Source organism: Lipotes vexillifer, unplaced genomic scaffold (assembly GCF_000442215.2).
Source record: "Lipotes vexillifer unplaced genomic scaffold, Lipotes_vexillifer_v1.1 scaffold521, whole genome shotgun sequence".
NCBI classification, from domain to species: Eukaryota; Metazoa; Chordata; class Mammalia; order Artiodactyla; family Lipotidae; genus Lipotes; species Lipotes vexillifer.
This window is the reverse complement of record NW_006778737.1, coordinates 821,074-848,558: the sequence shown is the minus strand read 5'-3', so window position 1 is coordinate 848,558 and position 27,485 is coordinate 821,074. Positions and strand designations below refer to the sequence as shown.

Below are 27,485 nucleotides of genomic sequence, written 5' to 3'. Positions count from 1 at the left end.
TATAGCAGTTACTTCTAGGAAGTGTACTTGGGAAAATGAGGGGATTTGTACTTAATTTTATATATTTTTGTATGAAAATTTAAAGTTAGCTTAAATTACTTTCAAACTGGTGGTGGAGAGGGGGGACACTTGAAGTTGGTCAGGGGCTGACACTGGAACAAAGAAGGCGGTTGATTCTCTCAAGTGAAAGTGGAAAATGTCTTTGACTTTGAATCTTCTTTTTTGTGTTTTCCTCTCTTTCTGCTCTTTAATTCCTGCCCCAGCTGGCATCAGAACGCAAACTGAGATGAGTGAGTTACTTGGTGACTCACTTTGTTTGTTTTGACCTTTCCGTGCCTGTGGCTAATTGATTTTGAGTGCTGGGGGGATCTGCAAGCATTAGTCTGGTCACTGTTTATAAAGGCCTGTTTTTAAGAGATCACAGGGATTTGTGAGATACCATTAGTAAAATGCATTTGGAGCAAGTACTTTCTTGACCCTCACAGGGCTGGTCCAGTGATCATGAGCTCATTAATGAGCCCAGGAGCTCACAGGTGCCTAGGCCAGCCTGAGGAACTGTGTTACGGCTTGTAAACAGAGCTCGCTTCCTGCTTCCAGAAGGTTGTGGTGACACCCTGAAGCCCCTGGGCAGTTTCTTTTTATGTTTTTCATTTATTCATTTTTCTCGAATTATACAAATTTGTAAACTAGGGTGAAAATTATCTATAATGTCATCAGGCAAAAACAGTAGATTTGGTGGCATTCCCTTTGTATCTTTGCTCATGTGCATTTTTTCATAATTATAAGGTATTCATATACAGATTTTAATCCTAATTTTATTTTAACTTACAAAGAAGGGATTTTTAGCTGTTAAAAGTATCTCAGAATTGTCTTAATTGGCTAGATAACATTCTTTCAAGCAGATGAATTATAACTTGTTTAACAACGCCCTTATGTTGAATGGTTCTTTTAAAATTTTCTTTACTTTCTTAAATTTTGTGGTTGAATCTCAAAATATTTGGAAGCTACCTTATAACTTCTCAGAGATGACGGCTCATATGTCACATGCAAAGTCAGTTCCTGCCCTCGGGAAGTTTATAATTCAGAACAGGTGACCAATAAGTGTAATAAAATCTGATCATCATTATGTCAGAGAGATGTCCAAATTGTTCTGGGAAAGGATGGGAGAACACTGGTAAAGGCTTCCTAGAGGAGGTATTTGAGTTATATCCCAAGGACAGTTAGGAGTTAGACAGCAAGGCAACGAAAGAAAAGCATTCCAGGAAAAGAAGACTGCTTGAAGGAAGCACAGCAAATGGCAAAGCATGGTACATTTAGGGAATGGCAGATAGCCTAGTAGGGCTGGAGAATAGGGGGCTCATGGGTGAGTGGCAGGAGGTGATTCTACATAGATAGACTGTGGTCAGATTACAAGAGGACTTCTGTGCCAAAATAGGGAGTTGGAACTTCACATTGAAGGCCGTAGACGTGTGGCCACAGCCATGGCAGGGAACACTTGCTAAATAAGAATGTGGCTTTTCAGCACAGCAACACCTCATTGCTTTGGCAAAGTTTCCAGTAAGTGTGTTGAAATCATCTAGGATGAAGGCTGAATATGATGCATTCAGCTTTCTTCTTGATCATTTGTATTTGTCAAGAGAAAGCACTGTGGTAGCATGTTTCAGCCACAGGGGAGGACTTTGGATGATTAGACCACCCCAAAGTCTACCAGGACCTCTTTGTAAAATAAGAACATAACTTGGAACAGGCATCATTTGCTGCCAAGATGGTAACTGACAGAGAGAACCACAACTGAGGCAAATGTAAACAGAAAGAGGAATGTATCAATATTAGCCCTTAGCCTTAGTGGCTCTTCCTGGCTTCAAGCACACTGAGATCCAGGGGCTGAGTGTGGGTAGAGCTTGCTGCTTCCCTCCTTCCCTCCGTCGGACTCTCTCTCCATCCCTTATTCTGTGGGTCCCTTTATTCTCTCCTATAGCAGACACACTCTTCTGTGTGAACAGAGAGAGTTGCTTCAAGAAACTCCTTCTTGTTATTTCGTGAGCTTGCAATCCCAAAGGAAAAATCTTCTGCTCTTTCTCCCATGAAGCACACAGCAAATTTCAGGGAATCGCATGTCCCCCTCTGAACCAGGGTGCTGGAGTATTCTGCTTGGTCAGGTCTGGGGGAGTCCGCCCACCGTGTGAGCGGGGATGCCCAAGGAGTGTGCCCGGAAGGAGGAGGGTAGGAGTGCCGGCCAGGTGTTCTCTTTGCTTTTGTTTTTTTAAAGGGCATCCACTGCTGTTAAACTTTGTTGTTCTCAAGAGCGGAGGTGTCCACGGGAAAAAAAAATAGAGCTCATCACTTGTCTGAGAGCCGCCTTTGCGCATGCATTTGACCTGAAATGTTCCTGTGCTGTGGTACACTTGGTTATCCCGGTCTCGCAGAACGGATACTCCCTTCACGTCTGTGAGAGCGGCCCCTTGCCCGATTTTCCTTAGCACGTAGGCGCAAGACAATGCCCTACTTCCCACAGGCCTTGCGGCATTGTCCTCTCTTTCTTGCAAATGTCTGATTTATGCTCTGTCAGTAACAGGAAGCCACTCAAACGATCCACCCAGTCCTGCTGCTGCCCCCGTGACAGTTTGTTTTTCTCATTGTTTAGCGCTCCATCAGCTTCCGCAGCGAGAGCCGCCCTGACCTCCTCGCCCCCAGACCCTGGTCCAGAAATGCCGCCCCCTCGAGCACGAAGCGGAGAGACAGCAAGCTATGGAGTGAGACCTTCGACGTGTGCGTCAATCAGATGCTCACGTCCAAGGAAATCAAACGTCAGGAGGTAGGCTGGGACCCCTGGAGTTGCCCGTGTGTCTAGAACAAGGCACACTGAAGGCGAGAGCCAAGCTGGGGTCTACACCGCGGTCTCCAAGTCAGTTCTTCACTGCATTGATAGAAGGACGACAAATGGGGATGTCAGACCTTGTAAGGAGCTGAGAAACCAGCATCCAGCTGGGTGGGTGTGGCCCTGACTTTTAAAAGAAACTGATGTGGGGGAAAAAAAAAAAAGACGCTGATGTGAAAATCTGAATTTACAAAGAAGATGAATTAGGAAGTGTCTGTTTAGGACCATAGAGTTCACAGAAATAATCATTTCAGTTATATTTTACTAGCACCTTCTAGAATATTTTAAAATATTCAGTTTATGAAACTTTGATCCAGTTTTGTGGAAAACTTTAATATGGAATGCAATTAATTTCATTCCCTGTAAATTTTCTGTACCAGTAGCCTAGATGACTATGATAATACTACTTTATAGAGAACTTGTCATGTGCCAGGCTGTGCTAAACACTTCAAAGGTGCATCATCTAATGAAATCCTTGGAATATCTATTTTAGTGGAGAACCTGACACTGGCAAAAGGAGTACTTGAAAACTTTCTAAGTTTTTGACTCCTCAATTCTTTTCTAGGACTTTATCTGCCAGGCATACTTGTACACAGATGAAAAGATGCACGTGTAAGGTTATTCATCACAGTAATGTTTACAATAGTGCCAGAAAGAACCTGAACATCTATTACCAGGTCCTAGTTCCATAGTGAATGTGCATACATTCTGTAACTATAGAAACACGAGAAGTGATGATATGTATGTATGGCTAGGTGAATAAAGCAAGGCACAAAATAGGGTGGTATAGTATGCTACCATTTATGTAAAAAAAGTAAAAATGTGTGTGTGTGTGTGTGTGTGTGTGTGTGTGCGCGCGCGCGCGCTCGCACATTTGCTTATAGAGGCATAAAATATTTCTGAAAGGACATGTAAGGAGCTGGTAACATTGTTGCTTCCTGAGAGGGGAACTGGGTGGTGAGAAGGAGAGGAGGTGAGAGGGAAGTTTTCACCATGTGCCCATTCCTACACTATAAATTTTGAACCATGTCAATGTTCGTCTATTAAAAAATGAATAAATAATTAAAAAATAATATGTACACTGAAAAAATCATTTGGAGAAATACGGCAAAATCTTAACAGTGGTTAACAAATGATACTGTGGATAATTTAAAATTTTCCTCTTTATACTTTTCTGTGTAATAGTGTGCATATGTAACTTGTACAGTGGGAAGGAAGGAAGGAGGGGGGGATTGATTCTGCAGATGAAGAGATTACTAAAGTACAGTGAACACGAGGTCACCCACCTAGAAAGTTACAGAGCTGGAGCAGTGAACCAAATCCCATGGTCTTCACAGTGACACTGTGCTGCCCACCCCCCTCCACAGACACCTGACTGTGGTGTATCCCAGTGTGGGTTCTGTGGTTTTCCCCTCTTGGGGGCCACATTGTGCTCTGGTAAAACAGACATACAAGGAAATCTGAGGAAGGTCCGAGTAAAAATATTTAATTGTATTGCAACCACCCATGTCCTCGTTTTGATAATGCTCTGTAGTTATGTAAGTTGCCACCATTGGAGGAAGCTGAGTAATGGCTATGCAGGACCTCTCTGTATTATTTTTGTAACTTCTCATGTGAGTCTAATTATTTCAAAATAAAAGGTTAAACAAAGTAGAGTACCAGGAGGGCATGACATGGAAGCTTTACTGGGGGCCTTGAGAGGGGTCACCATGCACTGTCCTCCAGCGCAGTGTTCTGCCTCTGCCTGCTGGGCCAGGGAGCACATTCATTGCCCTGCTCTCCACCAACCCCAGGGATGGAGGTGTTCTCCAAGCCTGCTCACCTCTTCCCTCTGGCCTGAAAGAAATGTAGTAGTCACCACAGGCAAGTAGTTCTTTAATAACATAAAGTTTGCCAACAGTTGAGACTGTCAGGTGAGAGAGAAAGACTGTTCTGCACATCATTGCTCTTAAATTATGATGGCTTAATAGAAGCAAATCATTGCGTCCATTTACACACTCTTGCACACAGCCAGCTCCTGTAACTTTATTTATTGTGCAGTGCGGGGCCAAGAAGTAAGTTAGAATGAATTAACTTCACCAGACATCTAGAGTGATAAAATATCGGATTCTTCCTGCAACACAGCCTTAAGACAAGTGGCTGATGGGAATAGCTTTCTGTTGAGATTTTACCTTCTCTTGAATAGAAGGAAGACAAATTGTGATGGCCCAATTAATAATAATTCCACGTCCATCACTGAGAACAGACCCCGAGTCATTTATTATGATTGCCACTCACAAAAGAGACATGGAATCCATGGCTCAGCCTCTAATTATTTTACCTAAAATAGTTCCATCTTGTTCAGCTGCATCACAATTCTTTAAATGAAATATGACTTGTTGGATTAGAAACATATGTGGAAACTCTTTCTCCCACAAACAAACAGGCACATTACACAGAAGTTTTGCAAAATCTTTTCTTTGTAGGTTTTAGCCACTAGATGCAGTTGCTTTCAGGTCAATTTAACTTTTTAAGAATCCTTTAAAAATCCTTAAGAAATAAATAGATTGGGGGCTTTGAGCATCAGTTGAATTTGGTCTCAAAAATGAAAGGAAAGTTCAGTAAATGTGTTTTACCTTTCCTTGCAGGCCATCTTTGAGCTTTCTCAAGGAGAGGAAGATTTAATAGAGGACCTGAAATTGGCAAAAAAGGTACATTTGAATCCAGTGGTCCTTTGAGTCACCTCTTGCTTTTTTCCTCTGAGTAATTTCACAGTTCTAAGATTGTGTTTTATTAGTACTCATTCTATGACTAAGACAGGTCATCAAAAATTGAGAAGAACCTACAAACCAAGTAGTGGGGAAAATGTCTCAAAGCAGGAAGGCTCTAGACCTGGCACCCTTAGGGGTTCTCCTCTGCATGTCTCTGACGCACCTCAAAGAATACTTCAGTTTAATCAGAAAGTGATCATCAGGCCTGGCTTCACATGCATTTCATTGTCCTAGAAGTCTCACATGCAGGTCCCCTTCATCCCTGGGAGAGAGTGTGTAGTCATCTGAAACTGGAGCCACGTCTTAGAAAGTCATTTGAATCCCGAAAGTGGGTAAAGTGGTTCATTGAGGCAACTGCACACTATCATGTAAGTTAGAGTCTTTTATATGGAAACTTGTTTTTAATCACTTTGTGTGTGGGAAGGGAGAGGAAATTCACGCCTTGTAGTCTGTATAGTCTTGACAACAGCCTTCCTCAAAAACCTTTCCATTCCACTGACCCCCATGGAGGGTAAAATCCAGAATCCTTCATCTGATACTAACAGCCTCCTTGAAAAATCAGAGGGTTGGAAAGATACTTCCCTTCTTTTAAGTGTCCTTAGTCCAACTTTATGCTAATGTCCTTAGTCCAACTTTATCCCATCTGTAGCATTCCTGAGAAATGGCTATCCAAGCTTTTCTTGGAAGCAGCCAAGAAACTGAGTTTGGGGCAGGGCTGAGGAGGAGGAAGGTGGGGAGGACAAAGAAGGCATTTAGGGGCTTCCCTGGTGGCGCCGTGGTTAAGAATCCACCTGCAAATGCAGGGGGACACGGGTTCGAGCCCTGGTTCGGGGAAGATCCCACGTGCCGTGGAGCGACTAACCCCATGCGCCACAACTACTGAGCCTGTGCTCCTGGAGCCTGTGCTCTGCAACAAGAGAAGCCACCGCGATGAGAAGCCGGTGCACCTCAACGAAGAATAGCCCCTGCTCGCCACAACTAAAGAAAGCCCGTGCGCAGCAATGAAGACCCAGCGAAGCCAAAAATAAATAAATAAAATTAATTAAAAAAAAGAAAAGAAAACATTTAACTCTGGGAGACATCTTGCTGGTCATAAGTCCAACTCCTCCTTCCTGCATCAAGATTTCCCTTTTTCACTTCTATCCTTTGCTTTGCTGGTCCTACCTTCCTGGAAACCCTTCCCTTACCTTTCAACCATCCATATCCACCTATCTTCCAGAAGCAAACTCAAGTCTCAGTACATTCTTCAACAGTATTTACCGCCTCCTTCTCTATGCCAAGCAGCTCATCTTTAAATTCTCCCTTAGCCATTCTACCTCTAATTCTCCGATCCTCTAGAGCAGTTATGATTTGATGAATTTTTGCTGCAGTGTGATAACTGTCCTATTTTTAATCTTGAACTATTTTTTACACATATATTTAATTTTCCGTGCCTTTTTTTTTTTTTTTAATCTTCCCAATTAGCTTTATAAAACTCCTTCAAGGCAGGGACTGTGCGGTCTGAGTGTTTGTATTCTATTGCAGTGCCCTGGGTATATTTATGTGTTCATGTGTTTTAATTGTCATTAATAAGAGGTAATAAGATTGGCAGAGATTTTGCCCTCTTTGCTTCAAATCCATAGTAAAGGATACCAAGCACCATTTTTTTCCCCTTCCTTTAATTAGTTTAAATATGGACTAATTGAAAAATAACCTGCTAGTAACTAATTTTGTATAAAGTGGGAGTTTTTCAAGCTGCTAGACCTTCAATAAAGTTAATTTTTAAAACATTATACAAATCAAATCTGTGCTATACTTAGGATTTGTGCCCTTGCCGAGATGTAAGATATACTAGAATTTAAAAAAAAGAAGCTTTAAAAAAATCTGCTTTGGTTTATCAACAACCACAAAAGGCTCAAGGCAATGCTGGATTCTCATCTGCTCCAACCACACCCATCTGCTGTTTGTGCAGCATTATGGGAGAAGTCGTGGGGAGAGCCAAATATTTTGTCATTGCGTAGGGCCTCTCAGAAGGCATTTACATTAACAACTTACTTCCTCTGATTTTAAATGTTTGCCTCCATCTCTTGCCCTTCTTGTGCAGGCCTATCATGACCCCATGCTGAAACTCTCCATAATGACAGAACAAGAGTTGAATCAAATTTTTGGAACACTGGACTCCCTGATTCCTCTACACGAAGGTATAATTTTGTTCCCAGAATGAGTCTTGACTTGTAGCCTTGAGTTGTCTTATAACAAGTCATGGTTATGTAATAATCTGAGTAACCCAAAATCTCCCAGCCCTGTTCATATTTGAATGCCTAACAAAATAAGCATTCTCTTTGTTTTTTTACCAGACCTCCTTAGTCAGCTTCGAGATGTACGGAAGCCCGATGGCTCAACTGAGCACGTCGGCCCCATCCTTGTGGGCTGGGTAAGAAAAGTTCTCTGGTCTTGATTGAAGATAAATTTCAGTGATGTAGATGGAGCTTCATTTTAGCGAGACTCGTTTTATTGGCAAACACTGGTTTCACATCAGAAAAAATTAAAATAGCAAATTTCTAGTAAAATTTATCATTACATTTAGCCTTTATCTCCTCAAAGCATGGAAACAATTTTCTTATTATTATAAATGTACTGCATTTAAAGATAACATGGCCTTTGTACAATAAAAGAAGTAAAGGCACACGTGAAATTGTTACTAGTTTCCCATTAAAGAAAGTAAAACTAGTTAATATTCACATCAGGCCAATTACAAATATAATTATTACATTTTTTATTCTAGTAAAAATTTATGTACAGCTTCCTGTCCATCACTAAGAAAGCTTTTATTCATGCTACCCAAAAAAACTCTTATGGTCAAATGTCATTTCATAAATGTTGTTAGTGTTTAGCATATATCTGATCCTAAGTAACTTCTTAGGAGAGCTGGTTATTATGCTGATCTTTATCCCAATATAATCCATACCCTTTCCTAATTGAATAAATCACCTGTGACTTTAGGTTACGGGTTCTAATTTATGGTTCTGGGGCTGAACTGGTGTTGTATTGAGTGCATAACGTGGTTGTTCAGTTGTAATTTATTTTAGACAAGGCATGCGCTCTCTATTTTGCCACAGTCCCCACCACTCCCTATTATGCATTTCTGTTTCCTTCTGTGAGTCCTTGAGTGTTCCACCCCTGCTCCACGTTAGTTCAGGAGTCAATTTTAGCACTGAGGCTGAAATATCCCAAAGGTATCTGAAAGGCAGGTAATGTTGTAAGATGAATAATTTAGAAAACGTGCCTTAATAATTCAGGAGAGATCATTCATCTTACATTTTTGACTTTGATTTTATTATGAGGCATGTTAGATGTCTTAACTTCATTAGCCCACAGATAAATTTCTCTAAAGAGAGTTAGCCAGCTGGAGACAGAGGAAGTGTAATGAGAAGAGAGAGTCTGCCTCAATCTTTCTTAAACTTCCTCAGTCTGTGGATTGCTTTGGTGGGAGTGAGGGCACAACTCCAGAATAGCATGGTGACCCCTCTGTTTTTGACAAGATGGCAATGTAGAACTACAAGGTTTCCTCAGACGTCGTATACAAATTATCAGTTTATGCCAGAAGCAAAAATGAACGCATTTGCCTTGTTACTAATTTTTTTCCTGAAATAAATGCAATTCATTAGGAAATTAGTTTAATATGGGGGTAGATTTTGCAGTCATTTTCTGTACATACCCCAAAGAAGTTTGACCATGCCGGTCCGTTGCTATCTGGACACTTCCCATATCAAATGGGAACTTGCAGCTTGAAGAGTAGCCTAAAACTAAACAACTGGCCCACTGTTACCAGACCTCATGAGAAACGGTCCTTATTCATCAGGACCGATGGGCAGTTAAATGTTTTCCCTCTTTTAACTGCAGATGTGTCCATGTGAGTGGGAATTGTAAACCAAGGGGTACATCTGTTTGAGTTCTGGTCTTTTTAACAGAACAAAATAAACATCTTAGTGGACTTTGAATGAGAAAAGTCAGAGCCCATTCAACCCATGAAAAATTGCTTTTTTTCCCCCCAAAGGAAAAAAGTGAAAAAAAAAAAAAAAACCTTTTAAACAAGTGAGTTTCCCAAGTGAGATAGCCCTGGCCAGTCCTTTTGACCTTACAATGAATCAGTTACTTTGAAGACCTTAAACAGAGTGGTGGGGTTTTTTCAGGGAACCACCCTCATTACTGAGGATCAGTAACCATAGGTTGGCCTGTTCTCATAAGCCTCCCCTTCTCACAGAGAAACAACTTCCCAAGTGACATCTTCATGCTAACGTTTTTTCAGTAATGAGGTAATTTATCAGGTCTCCAAGGCAGCAAGTTCTCATGTTAATTTGGGTTCTCATTAAATTTTCATTCCAAAGAGAGAGGCAGGGTACACGGAAGCAAAAAACTACATTTGCTCTATCACTTTTCATGTTAGGAAGATAGAAAGAATTTCTTAAAAAAAAAGGCTGAGAGTTTCCCTTAGAAATTCTTGATAGTCTACTTAAAGAGATGGTGAATAGTTCAGAGCTTTCGAGGGTGGTGGGGAGGCCAAACGCATTTCAGACTGGTTTTGTCTCCAGCTGAGCAAGTAGTTTTGTTTCTCTCAACCACAGTTTCTTCAATGAAAATATTCTAGGGTTAAATAATAATAATATTAATAATAGCTATTACTTACTGATTCTTAACCAGGAGCCAAGCTCTTGTTACACTTTCTACCTGCCATATCGCAGTATCTCACTAAAAGAGGACATTATTATGTGCATTTTGTAAGTGGGGAAACTGAGGCTTCTGAAGGGTCACCTGACTATTAACTGTCTGAGTTAGGCTTTGAACATGATACTCCCTGGTTCCAGAGTCTGTCCTCTTAACTACTGAGTTATCACAGCGTATTTTGGAACCAAGATGTGTATATTCTTCATTCCCTATCTAGTTAAAGGTCACCTGTGGCTTTTTCTAGCCAGTGGGCTGAACCAGATAGCTTTTCAGGTTATGCTCAGGAAATGAGCACCCTGTGAGCAGTGAACACAGGACCAGAGCCAGATTTGGTTGCCATGGCAGCAGAGGCGGCAGGATCAGAGAACATAATGGCCCATTGGACCGCAAGCGGCCGTGTGGCTGGGGTTCCTTTCTAGTTTACATCTGATGGTTACTACTGATTTGTTTCTCCATAATGAAAACATTGGGCATTTCCAGGTCTTTTTAAAAAGCCAGGAAGTGGAAATGAAAATAAGAGGGGCTGAGTCTCTTTTTAATTAATTCTGAAGATCTAAATTACAAGCCACAGCGCCACATCCGGAGTGTGTGTGTGTGTGTGTGTGTGTGTGTGTGTGTGTGTAGTACCAATCATCATTACTTTCAAATACAACATTGAAGAAAGAATTTCTGTAGCTCTTTTTAACACAAATAGAAGGGTTTTTAAAAATAACATGTAAGGAACGTAGACATTTCCAAGGAATGTTAAATCGACAGTGAACTTTTAAACATTACACATCCAGGCTGTTTGTGCGTGCGTGTGTGTGTGTGTGTGTCTGTGTGTGTAAGCACCAATTATCATTACTTTCAAATATAACATTGAGAAAAGAATTTCTGTAATTCTTTTTAACACAAATAGAGGTTTTTAATAACATGTAAAGAAGGTAGGCATTTCCAAAGAATGTTAAACTCAACAGTGAACTTTTTTTTTTTTTTTTTGCGGTACGCGAGCCTCTCACTGTTGTAGCCTCTCCCGTTGCGGAGCACAGGCTCCGGACACGCAGGCTCAGCAGCCATGGCCCCCGGGCCTAGCCGCTCCGCGGCATGTGGGATCTTCCCGGACCGGGGCACGAACCCGTGTCCCCTGCATCGGCAGGTGGACTCCCAACCACTGCGCCACCAGGGAAGCCCAACAGTGAACTTTTAGAACATTAGTTTCATGGTATCTTGTTTGGTTTCAGTCACTGAGAAAGTAATTTCAAAGAAAGGTATAAAAGAAGTAGCAGAATAGTTAAACTTTGACCCACTGTTCAGATGCTGCCACAACTTATTTTTAAGCTGTGTTCACAAACCATCAAATATTACCTAACCTGGTAATCCATTAAACATTCTTTCATTTGTTCATTCAGAATACAGACTTTGAATGTTTATTGTACACTAGGCCCATTGCACAGTACTAAAGATGCAGAAATGAAAGACCCTCTTGCCACTGTCTTGTAATGAATCCCTCCACAGAGCAGGTGTTATGGTAAAAGCGGCTTCCTAGTCCAGGGAGAGAAGCAAACACAGCAGAGCCATTGGCTGCATTTTATTGCCTCCAGTGACTTTCTGGAAGCTGACTACCCGTGCATTAGGATGCTGTCATAGGGAGGAGTGGAAAAGGGAGATGAGCAGTGCTTTCACTGAGTCTCTGACTCCTTGTTTGCACCATGTGACTGATTTAAAAGATGTTTCTAAATGCTTTCTGCATCTAATTTTTTAGTAATTATACTTTTGCTTTAACTTCTTGGAGTTCTTTATATTTGGTCCACCTTGGAATCAGGTACATTAAAACTAATGTAGAGGTGCTTGCACTGGGCCATGCAAAGGGCTGGGCTGTGGAGTCTGACTCCTTTCTTTTTGAGCCACTAAGTCTTCTATATTAGTTTCTTATTAACAATTCTAAAAGAACCCGTATTTTAAGAAATATAGGAGACTTTCCTCTCACCAGATACTTTTGAAAGTTTAGGACAATTCTGTATGCATATGCAATAATTCCAGTTTAGGAAAATTCTGAATTGTGTGCATATACAGTAATTCCAGTTCTCTTGTGTCTAGCTTAGATTGGCAGAAATGCAAACAAATTATTGAGGTGTTAACAATCAAGAAAGTAAACATGCCACTAAGAAAATAACTTTGTGCAAGCAAGCAGGAGCTTAAAGAACTATCCATTGCCTGCCATTTTAAAGATTCCATTTCTGTCTCCTCCAGCCATCTAGGTAAAGGAATGTTGGCCAGCCCTGGAGACCAGTTAGGTTTTGTTCAGTCCCACTGAGTGATGTTAGCATGTAGCTTCAGAGCACAATTATTTTAATGCTCCAACCCTCTTTTAATGTTCCTTTCTTAGCTGCCTTGTCTCAGCTCCTACGACAGCTACTGCAGCAATCAAGTAGCTGCCAAAGCTCTGCTGGACCACAAAAAACAAGATCACCGAGTTCAAGATTTCCTACAGCGATGTTTAGAATCCCCCTTTAGCCGCAAACTAGATCTCTGGAATTTCCTTGATATTCCAAGGAGCCGTCTGGTGAAATACCCTCTGCTTCTTCGAGAAATCTTGAGGCACACACCAAATGATAATCCGGATCAGCAGCACCTGGAAGAAGCTGTGAGTTTGTTTCTTTCTGTCTTCTCTTGTTGTTTTCCCCAATGGCTAGAAGATGAAGGGTCCCTGGGTACCAGGACTCAGGAATCTTGGGTTACAGGCTTGGCTCTGACATTAACCATGTTTTGATTTTGCAAATCAGCACTATTCATAATCTATAAAGTGCTTCTGATTTTCTAATCACCTTTGCATATCACCTTCTGTTTTTGTCCCAGATCCAGGCAGGAAATGAGCTCTTTGAACTGGTCTCTTAGCCTCCATACCCACTGCTGACTCCCTAAGCAGGTTTCCAAGACTGCACATCTGGACCACCGCAGCATCCTCCCAGCTTGCTTCACTCTAAAGTCCCTTTAATTCTAAAATTTCTTGATTCTATATAGGTAACTCTATAATCTGTTTGTTACAGTTGCCGAATGTGAGGGTTAAGATCTCTGTGGAGATTTTAAATTGAATAGCTTTGTTTAGTTAGCAAATGAGAGTTGCCTTTTACCTTTTACCAAAGCCCATTTGTGAAGTCAACACCCATTTAAGACCCAGCTCTCCTTGGCCCCAGATTGAAACATGCAGACTAGTCAAAACCTACTCCCCAGCAACTGTACTGAGTATGGGGCTGGGTGGTTTGGGAAATACAGATTCTTCCGTAGCAGCAATGGAATACCAGGAAAAATGGGGTCCATGTTGTGAGACTTTGGTGAACTATGAGCATTCTGCCCAGAGAGCTCAGTTCTGATTGTGGTGCTCTGTGGGGCAGGGCACAGGAGATGACAGGCCCAAGGAGCAAATGGCCTGGGCAAAGGTGTGAAGAAAGGACAGGACAGGTCATGCCAGGGAATGCCATGGATCAGTCTGCCTGGGGTTGACGATACTCAGAAAGCAGCAGGAGAAGGGGCAGAGGGTGGTGGTTCACAGTGGTTATAGGGGGTTTTAAATATCAATTTGAGACATTTTTCCTTTGTTGTGCTTTTGTTTTTTGAGTAGCTTAGATTCAACATTCAAATCCCAGCTCCATCACTGACCAGCTGTGTAATCTTGGACATGTTACTCTTCATCTGTAGGACAGGGGACAGAGGAGACTAGGGACAGGGAAGCAAGCTGGGAGGATGCTGCGGTGGTCCAGATGTCAGTCTTGGAAACCTGCTTAGGGAGTCAGCAGTGGGTATGGAGGCTAAGAGACCAGTTCAAAGAGCTCATTTCCTGCCTGGATCTGGGACAAAAACAGAAGGTGATATGCAAAGGTGATTAGAAAATGAGAAGCCTTGAGCCTGTAGAGCAAACTGCCTATCTCTTCCCAGAGAAAGACTTAACTTACTTAATAGTAAGTAGTAACAACAACAGCAGTAATAATAGTAACACCTGCTGACATGTAGTGAACATCTAGTAAATCAACTTTATGTAATTGCCTTATGGGTTATGTATCTCATTTAATCCTCATAATAATCTGTGAGGTACCTGTTCATGTTAGGGCCATTTTCCTTTTCCACATCAGGCTTGGGGGCATTAAATAACTCACCCAAGTCCAGGGCCAGCAAGTAATGGAGTTGATATCTGAACCTTGTCAGTGTAGACTGCAAATCTTATGACTTTTCCACTTCTTTATGATCCTATGGAGCTGAAAGCCTGGCTACTTCTTTAAGCCCCTGTTGCCTTTGGAATTGCAGAGAGCTGTCTAGCCACCAGGCTTTGTGGAGGGGCCTCACTGGTACAGAGCTGGGCCAGTTGTCCGTGTGGGGAGAGAGAAGAACAAGGAAAGACCCTCTTCTGATTCAAGAGGTGTTTGATGTGTCTGGCAGGCCCAACATACAGACTAGCCTACCAGTCCAGCATGATGGGGGATGCAGACACCAGGGATGAAGCCCATCTCACTTCATCGTGTCTGTTTTCATTACTGGGAATAGCATTGCCTCCTCTCCATATTTCATCCCAGCAAGTGTGTGGTCTGTAGAAATGAGAACAACAGGGAGCTCAAACTAGTCTAAATAATTACTTTTTTGAAGCAAACAAGCCTGCTCTGAATTTTACGGTAAAGATTTCTTCTTTTTAATATGCAGCATGAAAGAATAATGCTTTGTTTTAAAAAAACACCCAGTGAGCTAAAGTTTAAATTTAAAAACAGATAAGAATATGATTGTTTGCAGTATGAAAGGATGCACCAGTTTCCCTCGTGCATAAAATGTGATGCCATTTTAGAAAGTTGAATCTGCACCTAGTTATTCAGGCAGATTTATGTGTGAAGCATGGTATACCTGCATTTGAAAATGTCTGCAAAGCAAGCCTTCTAAATGCCCATTTACACTATATAGGCACAGCAGTTTTTCCCCCTTCTTTTCAAAATCCCTGTGGCATTACCCTAGATGAACAGAAATATTTAGCCCTGTACTCCTGAGTGCACTGTGAATGTTTGATAACCATAAAATCCACAATACCAATGTAGCTTGACTTATATGTGCCCTGAATAAATTTTCCACCTATGAAAAGGGAAAAATCAGGGAACTCTTAAGTAAATTGCTCCTGCACCAAGCATTCAGTCTTATGATTAGATCTAAAGAAAGGTCTTGCTTTTAATGTAGTGGGTAAACTACCACTTCTGTATTAGAATTTCTTAATAGTATTTTGGAGGGTTGATAGAAATTTCCCTGCAAAGAGAACATCTTAAAATAGAACTTTGGATATTCATATATTCCAGATCTGGTTGTTTAATGTTTTAAATTCTAAGGATTGTTTCAGCCAGAAAATGATCCTGCAGACCATCTCTTCCCTCTGCCTGCCATTGTTCCAATTCCTTAAAAAAATATCACTGGAATCAATGGGAAGAACAGTCCTGCTTTTGATGCAACAGCAGTGAAGGCTGCTATTCTTGGTCCATGTTGGGAGCCAACAAGTAGATGATATTACTGCACAAGGGACTAGACAGACAGGACCTTCAGATTCTACTTTGAGGATGACGATTCCAGCATGTGTGGGTTTAATCCGTGTTCTGTTATGGGTATCTTTTATCATCTTCCTTTACCAGCCCCTGCCCTTCAGTTTGAACCCAAATGAGAGATGCAACAATGAATTTAATTTAAATGCACAACTACCATGACTGTTTGCTGTTGACAGTCTGCTATATGTAACTTTATTCCTCTCTGCAATTCTGCAAAATAAATTCCTCTCAAGAAGCAGTGCAGAGAGATTAGACGTGGTATGCAGGTGGATTAGTTCATGGTATACAGGTCAATATAAATACGAAATAATATTTTCAATAAATGAAAGCAAACCCTGAGTTACTATGATAAATATAGACATAGAATATGGAATAACACCAATTGTTTCCATTCTTTTGTCTCTTTTTATTTTTTCAAACACCTGAGAGAAAAGCAGCATTTGAGAGTAGTCATAGCTGCCTAAGGAACCATGTGGCTTTTGAGTTTATTAATCTTCACGTGAAATGCCTGCTGTTCAGTTCCTGGGTTAAATTAGGAAATGAATATCTTTATGCCTACAGTACATCTTCCTTCTGGTTTCCTGGATACCTGTAGGAAATTCAGAAAATTGACTCAAGTACTGATTAATTCCAGCTGCCCGGGTACACCTAGTAATAGCAGATAAGATGAACCACAGCAGTTAACGCAAAGGTGTTTTTTGTTGTTGTTGTTGTTGTTTTTCTTTGGCTGCGTTGGGTCTTCGTTGCTATACGCATGCTTTCTCTAGTTGCAGCGAGCAGGGGCTATGTTCGTTGCGGTGTGCGGGCTTCTCGTGGTGGCTTGTCTTGTTGCGGAGCACGGGCTCTAGGTACATGGGAAGCCCCACAAAGGTCTTTAAAAGCAAGGAGAGACTTCCCTGGTGGCTCAGTGGTTAAGAATCTACCTGCCAATGCAGGGGACACGCATTTGATCCCTGGTCCAGGAAGATCCCACATGCCTTGGAGCAACTAAGCCCATGCACCACAACTACTGAGCCTGCGCTCTAGAGCCTGTGTGCCGCAACTACTGAGCCCATGCACCGCATCTACTGAAGCCCGCGTGCTCTAGAGCCCATGCTCTGCAACAAGAGAAGCCACTGCAATGAGAAGCCCATGCACCGCAACAAGGAGTAGCCCCTGCTCTCGGCAACTAGAGAAAGTCCACATGCAGCAACGAAACCCAACACAGCCAAAAAATAAATGAAAAACAATTTTTTAATTATTAAAAACAAGGAAAAAGTATGGATTTCACTACATATTAAAAATGTAGTAAAGTAGAAAGGTAAGGTAGACATAAAACAATTGCTCAGATACCTCCCATATATTTTAAGCTTCTTGAGGGCAGCAACCCTGTCTCATTTCTTTGAATGACACCATCTAGTCTGACACTGAACAGATGCTCAACAAGCATTAATTGAATTAATTTGAAGGATGAGTCATAGCTTTAGAATATTTTGTGAAATTTCTTGTTTTTTTTTGTTTGTTTGTTTTTTGGGGTACGCGGGCCTCTCACTCCTGCGGCCTCTCCCGTCGCGGACGCGCAGGCTCAGCGGCCATGGCCCACGGGCCCAGCCACTCCACGGCATGTGGGATCTTCCCGGACCGGGGCACGAACCCGTGTCCCCTGCATCGGCAAGCAGACTCCCAACCGCTGCGCCACCAGGGAAGCCCAGTTTGTTTGTTTTTGAAAGCAACAGTAAATAATTAGTCATCTTTGAAAACCAAAAGGGGGAAAAAAGAAACAAAGTTTGTACACCAAAGTGTTCCATTTATTACTTGTTTTGTGTTAGTGAAACTCAGATTAATTTCACAGGGCTTATATTAAACATTAGGTTGACATCAAAGACCAAAAAAATTCTTTTATGACATAAAGAGCCTGTATTTTTAAAAATAATGTTTTTTTTTTAAATTATCAAAGTAGTGCTACCATCCAAATTCAGGAAATAGAGAAAAGAGTAAATAAATGATCTTTGAAACTCTTAGTAGCTACAAAGGTGTAGAGATTATGCCTCTGTCCATAGGATGCAGTCACTAGACTTCAGCTCAAAGCTGTAAGATCTTCTATCAAACTTGCATGGAAATGCCAAGGTTATAACTGGGTAGAAGGTGTTTTTTTGTTTTTTGGGGGTTTTTCTGCAGTATGCAGGCCCCTCACTGTTGCGGCCTCTCCTGCTGTGGAGTACAGGCTCCAGACGCACAGGCTCAGCGGCCATGGCCTACGGGCCCAGCCGCTCCATGGCATGTGGCATCCTCCTGGACCAGGGCACAAACCCCTGTCCCCTGCATCGGCAGGCAGACTCTCAACTACTGTGCCACCAGGGAAGCCCCGTATTTTTTTTTTTCTTTTTTCTGGGTAGAAGTTTTTATCCAGGTGCTTTGGGCAGAAGGCAAGTGAAAAATCATCACTTAACAATCTTAGAATGCACTACCACTTGAACACAAGGTCTGGTAGCTTTTCACTGAGTAAAAGCCTCTTTTAAAACCTTGCTTTTCAGAGACTGGTTTGTTTTTCCATTAAGTAGATGTGACCAAGAAGAGGCCTTACTGACATTTCTCATCTGTTACGTTCTTTTCCGTTAATACCAGCAGAAGAAAGATGGGACTGTTGGTCTTTTCACTATTAGGGGACAGAGGATTCTGGTGAAGAAGTCATTACTTTGCCTTGGATTGGTGTCACTGAGTTTTTACTCAACTAATTTCTTGCTCCTTTGTTTTCTAGAATTTTCTAACTTTTAGATGTACTGTTCATGTTATAGAACAACACTACATTGGAATAAATGCTTACTGAACATGTCTCAGCGTTGTACTCTTGTTGTTGTGTTTTGCTTCATTTTGAATTTAACAATAATGCAGGGAATTCCCTGGTGGTCCAGTGGTTAGGACTCCTCACTTTCAGAGGACCTGGGTTCAGTCCCTGGTCAGGGAACTAAGATCCCACAAGCCGAGCGGCCTGGCCAAAAGAAGCAAAAAAACAAAAACAATAATGCATCCACCATTGCTCTGAAATCCCTCTACCCCTGATTTACTCACGTGTGCTGTAGGTATGGCCTGAGTGTATATAGACAAATTGTCCCCATTCTTACTCCTAGTGTCCTTTGTTTCCATTCCTAGTTCTCTTTCATAAATCATTTATGTTTTGTCACTAAAAAGATATTCAAACCATTTATTCACACCCAATTTGCAAATATTGTTTGTAGGTTAGATTAAGTGCACGTAGAGAGACCTTGAAACTGGGTTTCAAATCCCGAAGGACAACCCAATCCCTTTTCTAGACTATTACATTCTACTCTTCCTCCCCTTGGCCACATTTTTTGAATGCCTACATTTTTAACATTGTGAGCATGTTTTAAGAAATGTGCAAATATAGAGCTTAGTGATTAAAAGTCCTGCACATTGAAATCAATACCTCATATCTCTTTCACTCATATAAAATTATGCATCAACATTAGTTTTATATATAATACAAATATGTGTGTGTATACAAATGAATATATGTTGTATGTATTTATATGTGTACATGTATAGATGGTGTATGGATGGATAGATACAGTATATTAAAAGCATTTATTTATTTTTCCCTTTTCCCAAAGCAGCAACTTAGATAACATGATCTCAGAATTAGATCCAAGTGTATCTTAGTGACTTTCTAGGCTGAGTACCTGGGCCTTGTTGGTGTGAATGGTTTGCTGACTTTCCCCATATTTTCTTTTTGTTTTCACAGATAAACATCATTCAGGGAATCGTGGCAGAAATCAACACCAAGACTGGAGAATCTGAATGCCGTTATTATAAAGAGCGACTTCTTTACTTGGAGGAAGGCCAGAAAGACTCCCTGATTGACAGCTCAAAGGTGCTGTGTTGTCATGGCGAACTGAAGAACAACCGGGGTGTGGTGAGTAGTTACTCTCTTTCAGTAATCTCATCCTGGGCCTCCCCAAATGCTTAATCCACTTGATACTGAGCCTCCTGTTACTATGCATTCCCTAACCAGGGTCACATTTTTTAGACAAAAGTTGCTTTCCCAGTATCTTTTATATCATAGGATCATATAGTTTTTAAATATATTTTTATATTTTATTATATATATATAAAATTTCATGACCAGTATATATTCAGAAAAATTTTGGAAACCAACATAGAGTTGCCAGCTTTTGCTTTTGTTCGGTCATGACCTTTGAAAACAAATACACGGCTTCCCTGGTGGTGCAGTGGTTAAGAATCCACCTGCCAATGCAGGGGACACGGGTTGGTGCCCTGGTCCGGGAAGATCCCACATGCCATGGAGCAGCTAAGCCCATGCGCCACAACTACTGAGCCTGCTCTCTAGAGCCCGCGAACCACAACTACTGAGCCCACGTGCCACAACTACTAAAGCCCACGTGCCTAGAGCCTGTGCTCCGCAACAAGAGAAGCCACCACAATGAGAAGCCCATGCACCGCAACGAAGAGTAGCCCCTGCTCCCCGCAAGTAGAGAAAGCCCGCGCACAGCTACGAAGACCAAATGCACCCTAAAATAAAAAATAATAAAATAAATTTATTTTTTAAAATATTCAACTCACCAGGCTATTTTTATATATAGCAGTAGAAATTAATGCTAATATATAATATATATATAATTTTTATATATTATATATAACATGTATTTTATGTAATATATAAACTTTATTATATATAATATATATTTAAATTTCAGCATTGAGAAAGACAGTCTCCACTACTTTTGTGTTTCATCTTCAGTATCTAGCCAACCCGTAGAATGAAAGCCATAACTAGATTGAAAACTCTTAATAAGCTTTGATGATTCAGGGGATGCCCTTCTGACCTGGACTGTAAAGTGGCATTTATGGGCAGGCTTGGAAATGTTATTTGAAATCACTGAGGGCATGTCACAGCACCCATTATCAGTGCTGCTGTAGATCTAACCAGCTGATGTTGCAACAAAGGTTTTGAGACCTGTCACAGGCCGCTGCTTGAAGAAGTGTTTCTGTTTGACTAGGGAGTTACTGATTGCCAGACAGCTGCATTCTGCTTTTTGCTGATATCTGAAAAGCACTGGTAGACTTCTGATGGCTGTTGCTCTGGCTCCTTGAACATTCTTTCTCAGAAGCCCTGTGGGAAATAGGAAGATGCATCACCCCACAGAATGAGGGCCTGTTCTGTTTCTGTCCATCAGTCAGGGACTGAGACCCTCTTGCTGGATGTGCCCAGGGCGTTAAGGATGAACTCTGTCTAGTTCATGTTTCAGGCAGATAGATTTTTGAGAACAAAGATTTTAGTTGGGGTGAGGGGATTTGTTTTTGTTTGTTTGTCCCCAGTAGAATTGTAAAAGTCATTCTGGGGCTTCCCTGGTGGCACAGTGGTTGAGAGTCCGCCTGCCGATGCAGGGGACACAGGTTCATGCCCCGGCCCGGGAAGATCCCACATGCCGCGGAGCGGAAAAAAAGTCATTATGAATAAAGTCCTGAGTCAGGAAAAAAATCTCAACAGTTTGAGGGCAGGAAGGAGCTGCGACTAAGAAGAGGAATTCTCAGTGAACATCACAAATAAGGGATTTTTATTTATTTATTTACTTTTTTTTTTTTTGCGGTATGCGGGCCTCTCACTGTTGTGGCCTCTCCCGTTGTGGAGCACAGGCTCCAGACGCGCAGGCTCAGCGGCCATGGCTCACGGGCCCAGCCGCTCCGCGGCATGTGGGATCTTCCCGGACCGGGGCACGAACCCGCGTCCCCTGCATCGGCAGGCGGACTCTCAACCACTGCGCCACCCGGGAAGCCCAGGGATATTTTTTAAAGTTGCCCAGACAATCTGAGTTCAAAGTGCCTACCTTGTCTAGAAGAGTGGTAGAAGTAGGACTGGCGGACCGTGAGGCCTGGGTCGGGTCAGGCCACGCCGTGCAGGGCCTCTGGGAGTGGAGGCTGCTTGGGGAGGGGCGGCCTGGAGGCGTAGGTACATATGAAGATTTCTTGGCAGATCAAACCATTGATCACCTTGTCCTCATTTCTACTTGTTCTGTATTGACAAGGGAGCGTGCCCAAATGAGCAAGGTATCCCAGCAGAACAGTACCCGGGCGTGAACGGAATAAGTGTCATCCATACTCAGGCTCATGCCAGCGGCTTATAGCAGGTTCCTCAGCTGGTGCCCACCGGCCCTGGGGGCGGAGGCAAAGCTGTGCCTCCAGGCAAGCAGAGCAAAAAGAGTTTGCCCATGGATCGCAGCAGTGATGAGTATCGTCAGCGCAGAGAGAGGAACAACATGGCAGTGAAAAAGAACCAGTTGAAAAGCAAGCAGAACGCGCAGGATACGCTGCAGAGAGTGAATCAGCTCAAGGAAGAGAATGAACTGTTGGAAGCAAAAATTAAATTGCTGACTAAGGAATTAAGTATACTGATTTATTTCTTGAGCATGCACGCAACCTCGCAGATAACGTGCAACCCAGTAGCACTGAAAATACGACAAATTCTGATAATGCAGGACGGTAGACCTCACCTCTTTCAAACGTGACAACTTGTGGCTTGAACTTTAAAGGTGTGACTAACTACACTACTCGTATCAGGGGCTGAATCTCTGTTATTCAAAGATCCATTGAAGGTTTTCTAGGATCAGCGCTGAAGAGTTGATTAGCTAAAAATGTTAGCCATGTAATTTGAATATCTGGTTTTAAATGATAAGGATTTTTCTGGGGATAAAAAGCATTTTTAAAGGTATATGGTAAAAAAAAAAAATGCCCTGGAGCTTGATGTTCTTAATAAATCCTTACTTCCCCCCCCCAAAAAAAAACAAAAAGAAAGAGTGATAGAAGTAGAAACAGTGTAAAAATCTCTGATTATTTTTAGTACGTAGAACAGTGACTAGCCCCTCCCCTCCCTAACCTCCAAAAGAAAAGTCTTAATATTCTCTTTTGCCATCCCCACCACCCACACCAAAAAAAAGCCCTTAACTTGGTTATTTTGTGCTTTACTCTGTTTTTCGGTCTTCAAACCTGCCCCCACCGCAAACACACACCAATACAGAACCGTCATCGTTTGTGTGTCCACAAGCCAACATTTAGTTGAGCTTCAGTTTCTGCAGTTTTTGATGTGTGTGTATGTATGTGTGTGTGTGTCTGTCCATCCATCCGTCTGTGGCAGGGTGCGGGTAGATGATCTGCAAGTATCTTTTCTTCCAAATCTAAAACTATCTGATAATGCTGAATGTGCTTCCCCGACCCCAAATCAAGATTCTAATGTGAATTTTCAGCCCTACTCTTCTGGTCTCCGCTTTCAGACCCTAAGGCTGACATTCCCAAATATTGCCACTGGAAAACCAGAATCTAGCTGCAAAGTCATGGATCGTCTCTCTTCACCTCCTAAGCATTTCCAACCTGCGGGAAGAGTCTGGCACTTAGAGTTGAACGGAGCCAATTTACCCCAGCTCCACTCAGCAAAATTGCTTTTATAATGTGGTTTGAGACAAGCCTTTATTTTTGAGATTCTTTTTTTGCCAACAACACACACATCAATCATCAGCATTTTAAGCACAACCTCTTCAGAGAACCGAGGTTCTTATGAACTTAACCGAGAAGGACAACTTGTTTGATTGTCTTTCTTTGTGGCTACAGCAGCATGCTCTGGTTTCCTCGGGAATGGGCTGTGTTCCGAGCTGGGATGCCTGGATGAAGCTAATAATCAGCTCAGTGGTTGAAGGAACAAGTGTTTTATGGGTTTGAGAAGCAAACGTTAATATTAGGCTCTGATATGTCAGTCTCATCCTTTATGGACTGTTATTCATTGTGATCTCTTAGAATTGTATTGGATACAATAAACCAAAGCCCGAGAGCACTAACTTATTTTCCTTCATTACCCTCTTCATTCTATGGGGTTTCTCTCTCTCCTTTTTTTTTAAAAAATGTTCCTATAAGGCTGTATATATCTGCACAGGTTGTGAATTGCAGTGTGAAGAACGCCACTGCAGCGGGCAGACCTGGCTGCAGGTGTCTGTAGGCAGAAAGGCCTTCTTCAGTGGGGCCCTAGGGAGGCGCTCCCATAGGAAAGGCAATGGATGCATCTGGAAATGTGTCCAACCCCCAACTGCTGTTCTCCCAGAGGTAGATTTGAGCCTAGAAGTTCATAGGCCAGTGTGAACCTGGTACCTAGGGACCTCTTATCCACAGAGGTCCACTTATCAACTACTCATTAGATTATTGCTTAGGGGAATCCTGTGGATTCTTTTCTTCCAGAAACTACACGTTTTCCTGTTCCAAGAAGTACTTGTGATCACTCGGGCTGTCACCCACAACGAGCAGCTCTGCTACCAGTTGTACCGGCAGCCCATCCCCGTGAAGGACCTCCTGCTGGAAGACCTGCAGGACGGAGAAGTGAGGCTGGGCGGCTCCCTGCGTGGGGCGTTCAGCAACAATGAGAGAAGTATGGATGGCTGTCCATTTTGACCTGTTGAACGTCTTTGGTCGTGGTGGTTTGGAGGGAATGGCTGCCTGGTGAAAAGAGAAGAGCTATGGCCTTGAAGTCAAACTGCATTCCAGTTTTCTTTCATCACTTACTGGTTGTGTAACCTTACTCAACCTCTTTGAGCCTTAGTTTCCCATCTGCAAAGTGGGGATACATGCATACCTACTTCATAGGATTGTTATAAGGATTAAGTAAGACACTACAAGTTGACCTGTCTGCATATAACTGGTGCCCCTTAAGCTCCCTTACTCTGACTCCTTCCACTGGATAAAAGCATTCTTAAGGCCAGATGGTCCCTTTGTGATTACAGTTGTGTAACGGTGGGTTTTTGTAGTTAAGCTGGCAGACTTGTCTCTAAAGAGACATAACTGTGATCAACTGGGCTGAGGGTTTATCTGTAATTACTCTAATGGGCTTCTCTAACTTGAGACTTAATAAACAAAGGAATTAACCAAAAGAAGCTTAGATAGCAGCGTCTATCTAGTGTCTCCTATGTGTCAAGCACTGTGCCAGGCACTGATATACACTAGGGAACCAAACAATTCAATTCCTTGGAAGCCCTGTGGAACTTACATTGTGATGGAGGAGGTAGAGGTTATTTGAGAAACAAATAAATAATCCAGGTACCTTAAGAAAACTAAAACCCAGTAAGGGAATAGAGAGGGATAGCAATAGGAGGTATGTTTAAGATGAAATGGTCAGGGGGGTCTCCTTTGAGCAAGTAACATTTGAGCCTCTTAGGTTAACATTGGCATCATATTGTAAAAGTAATTCATGTATACTGCCTCTTACCTACTCACCAGTCCCTCTGCCCCAGTGGTAGTACTAGTAGTAGTAGTAGCACTTACGTCTCTCAAGTACTGACTATGTGCCAGGCATTGTATAAGCACTTACATGTATTATTATATTTATCCCTCATAATAACCATCTAAGGTAGATTCTCTTTGTTTTCCCCATTTTACAAATAAAGAAACTGAGACGTAGGGGAGTTAAGGCATTTGCGCCACAGCAAAGACTGGAGCCTGAATTTATCTGAAGCCAGTCTGTTGGCTACAGGGATCGTGCACGGGGACTGACTGAGCACAGACACTTCTGTGAACCACGTGCATGTGGCACACGGGGCCCATTAAATGACAGTTAATGTTGTTACTAAACTAAATCAAATGTCTTCCATATTTTGCGCTACCATTTTTTAAATGCACATAGCTCCAGGAATTCCCTGGCGGTCCAGTGGTTAGAACTCCACACTTTCACTGCCAAGACCTGGGTTCAGTATCTGGTCATGGAATTAAGATCCCATAAGCCACGTAGCACAGCCAAAAGAATATAAATAAATAGAAAATTAAAAAAAAAAATGCACAGAGCTCCTGTTGCAGTTATTATTAAAATGTCATTTTAAAATGAAACCAAACTTATAAGAGTCTTTACATACCTTCTCAATCATCAGATACTAAATATGCAAGTACTATCATGTGGAGGGTCTTGGGCCTGTTTGATGTTACAAAGAGCTTCTTAAACTTGAAAAAGCTCTAGCTTGGGGCAGTTGTTGAAATTACAGATTCCCAGGCCCACCTCAGACCTACTGAATCTGAATCTCTAAGGGTAGGACCCCGGGATCTGTATTTTTAACATGCTCTTGGGGGATTTTGATATGCAGCCAGGTTTGGTACCCAGTACTCTGGGGTCCCCTGAAACACAAGACATAGTTGTTCCGTACTGATTTACTAGCTTCCGAGAACAACTGAGTGCCAGACCTGTGTCAACACCTGTTGATTGATGGAGGCCGCAGGGTGGAGCTGAGCCATTCCTAGATCAGTAGAGCACATTTAGTAATCAATTAGTGATCTCTGCCGTGGGTACTGGGGGTTAGTGTCATCACATGTGTTATTTTTGGCCTGAGGAAATACCTGTCCATTGACCTTTTTTCTCATGTGTTTTTCATTTCTAGTTAAAAACTTCTTCAGAGTAAGTTTCAAAAATGGATCCCAAAGTCAGACCCACTCATTACAAGCCAATGACACCTTCAACAAACAGCAGTGGCTCAACTGTATTCGTCAAGCCAAAGAAACAGTTCTGTGTGCTGCAGGGCAGGCTGGGGTCCTTGACTCCGAGGGACCATTCCTAGATCCCACCACCGGGAGCAGGGAGCCACAGGGAGAAACAAAACTTGAGCAGATGGACCAATCGGACAGTGAATCGGATTGTAGCATGGACACAAGTGAGGTCAGCCTTGACTGTGAACGCATGGAACAGACAGGCTCTTCCTGTGGGGATAGCAGGCATGTTGAAAGCAACGTCTGACAGAAGCATGTACTTCCTGGAAGTAGTCCTGTGTCTTACCTGTACAGTATTTGCATTCCACACATGGAACGGTTTGGAGAAGCACTTTTTAATACTTTTGTGACTGTGTTGACCCAGTCCTGTCTGTACTTTTTTGTCCCTAGTACTGTAACTGCCAGTCTGTGTCAGCTGGAATCTGTGGCAACTGTTACCCTGTGTTGTATTTCACAAGTGTCTGGATGGATGGAGAAGTACTTGAACAAGTTACTTTCACTTGTCCTGCTGGATTTTAAAAAACAGAAAGAAAACAATCTCTAAACTACTGTTTCATGTAGATTAAAGGGTCCTTCCATGTTTCTCTAGTGCTTTTCTGGCTCTTTGACAGGGTAGCTGAAGGCATGAAATTTAAAGGGCCTTGAAAACAGGGCATGAGGAAGTTACTTGTGTATCATGATGGCATTTGAAGGAGAAACGGGAAAGATCAGTGTTTCAAGTTAAATTGGTTCAATGTCATCCAACCAAAAAGCATGAAAACATCCCTGGGGATTCTGAAGGTTTAATTTTACAAAGGAAGAAGCACTGTCTTGACCTTGCAATTTCATCCAGTACAAATTTGATGCAATAATCTATTAGGACATGAAATAAGAGTCTGACCTTAAAAGGATCAACGCAAAAACCACTGTCAGCTCTGAATCTTGAACTGAAATGTGCATTGCATCAGAAGGTCTCTGCCATGGATGCTGGCTGGCCTTAAAGAGCCATTTCTAGCCTAAAATATCATAATATAACTCAAAGGGCCTGGGAAAACCTGGCAGGATAGCAAAAAGACCCATCTTCTCTTTGTTTCATCTGCTTAGGCCTACTCG

The 27,485-nt window shown here is 42.1% G+C and overlaps 1 protein-coding gene and 1 pseudogene across 2 annotated transcripts in view; both read left to right on the top strand.

Annotated features, from left to right (window-relative positions):
* ARHGEF3 (Rho guanine nucleotide exchange factor 3) overlaps positions 1–27,484 on the top strand; it is a 66,170-nt gene extending 38,686 nt beyond the window's left edge. Inside the window, exons 3-10 of one of the 2 annotated variants that reach the window (XM_007451761.1) lie at positions 2,645–2,815; positions 5,506–5,568; positions 7,712–7,808; positions 7,965–8,041; positions 12,698–12,955; positions 19,615–19,785; positions 24,111–24,297; positions 26,288–27,484. In XM_007451761.1, the coding sequence (XP_007451823.1) occupies positions 2,645–2,815; positions 5,506–5,568; positions 7,712–7,808; positions 7,965–8,041; positions 12,698–12,955; positions 19,615–19,785; positions 24,111–24,297; positions 26,288–26,640 (1,377 nt within the window). In that variant the 3' untranslated portion in view covers positions 26,641–27,484. The remainder of the gene's footprint in view (positions 1–2,644; positions 2,816–5,505; positions 5,569–7,711; positions 7,809–7,964; positions 8,042–12,697; positions 12,956–19,614; positions 19,786–24,110; positions 24,298–26,287) is intronic. The other variant, XM_007451762.1, reaches the window with a different exon arrangement.
* LOC103083843 (CCAAT/enhancer-binding protein gamma pseudogene) lies at positions 21,930–22,374 on the top strand (annotated as a pseudogene).
* Position 27,485: the final 1 nt, after the last annotated feature.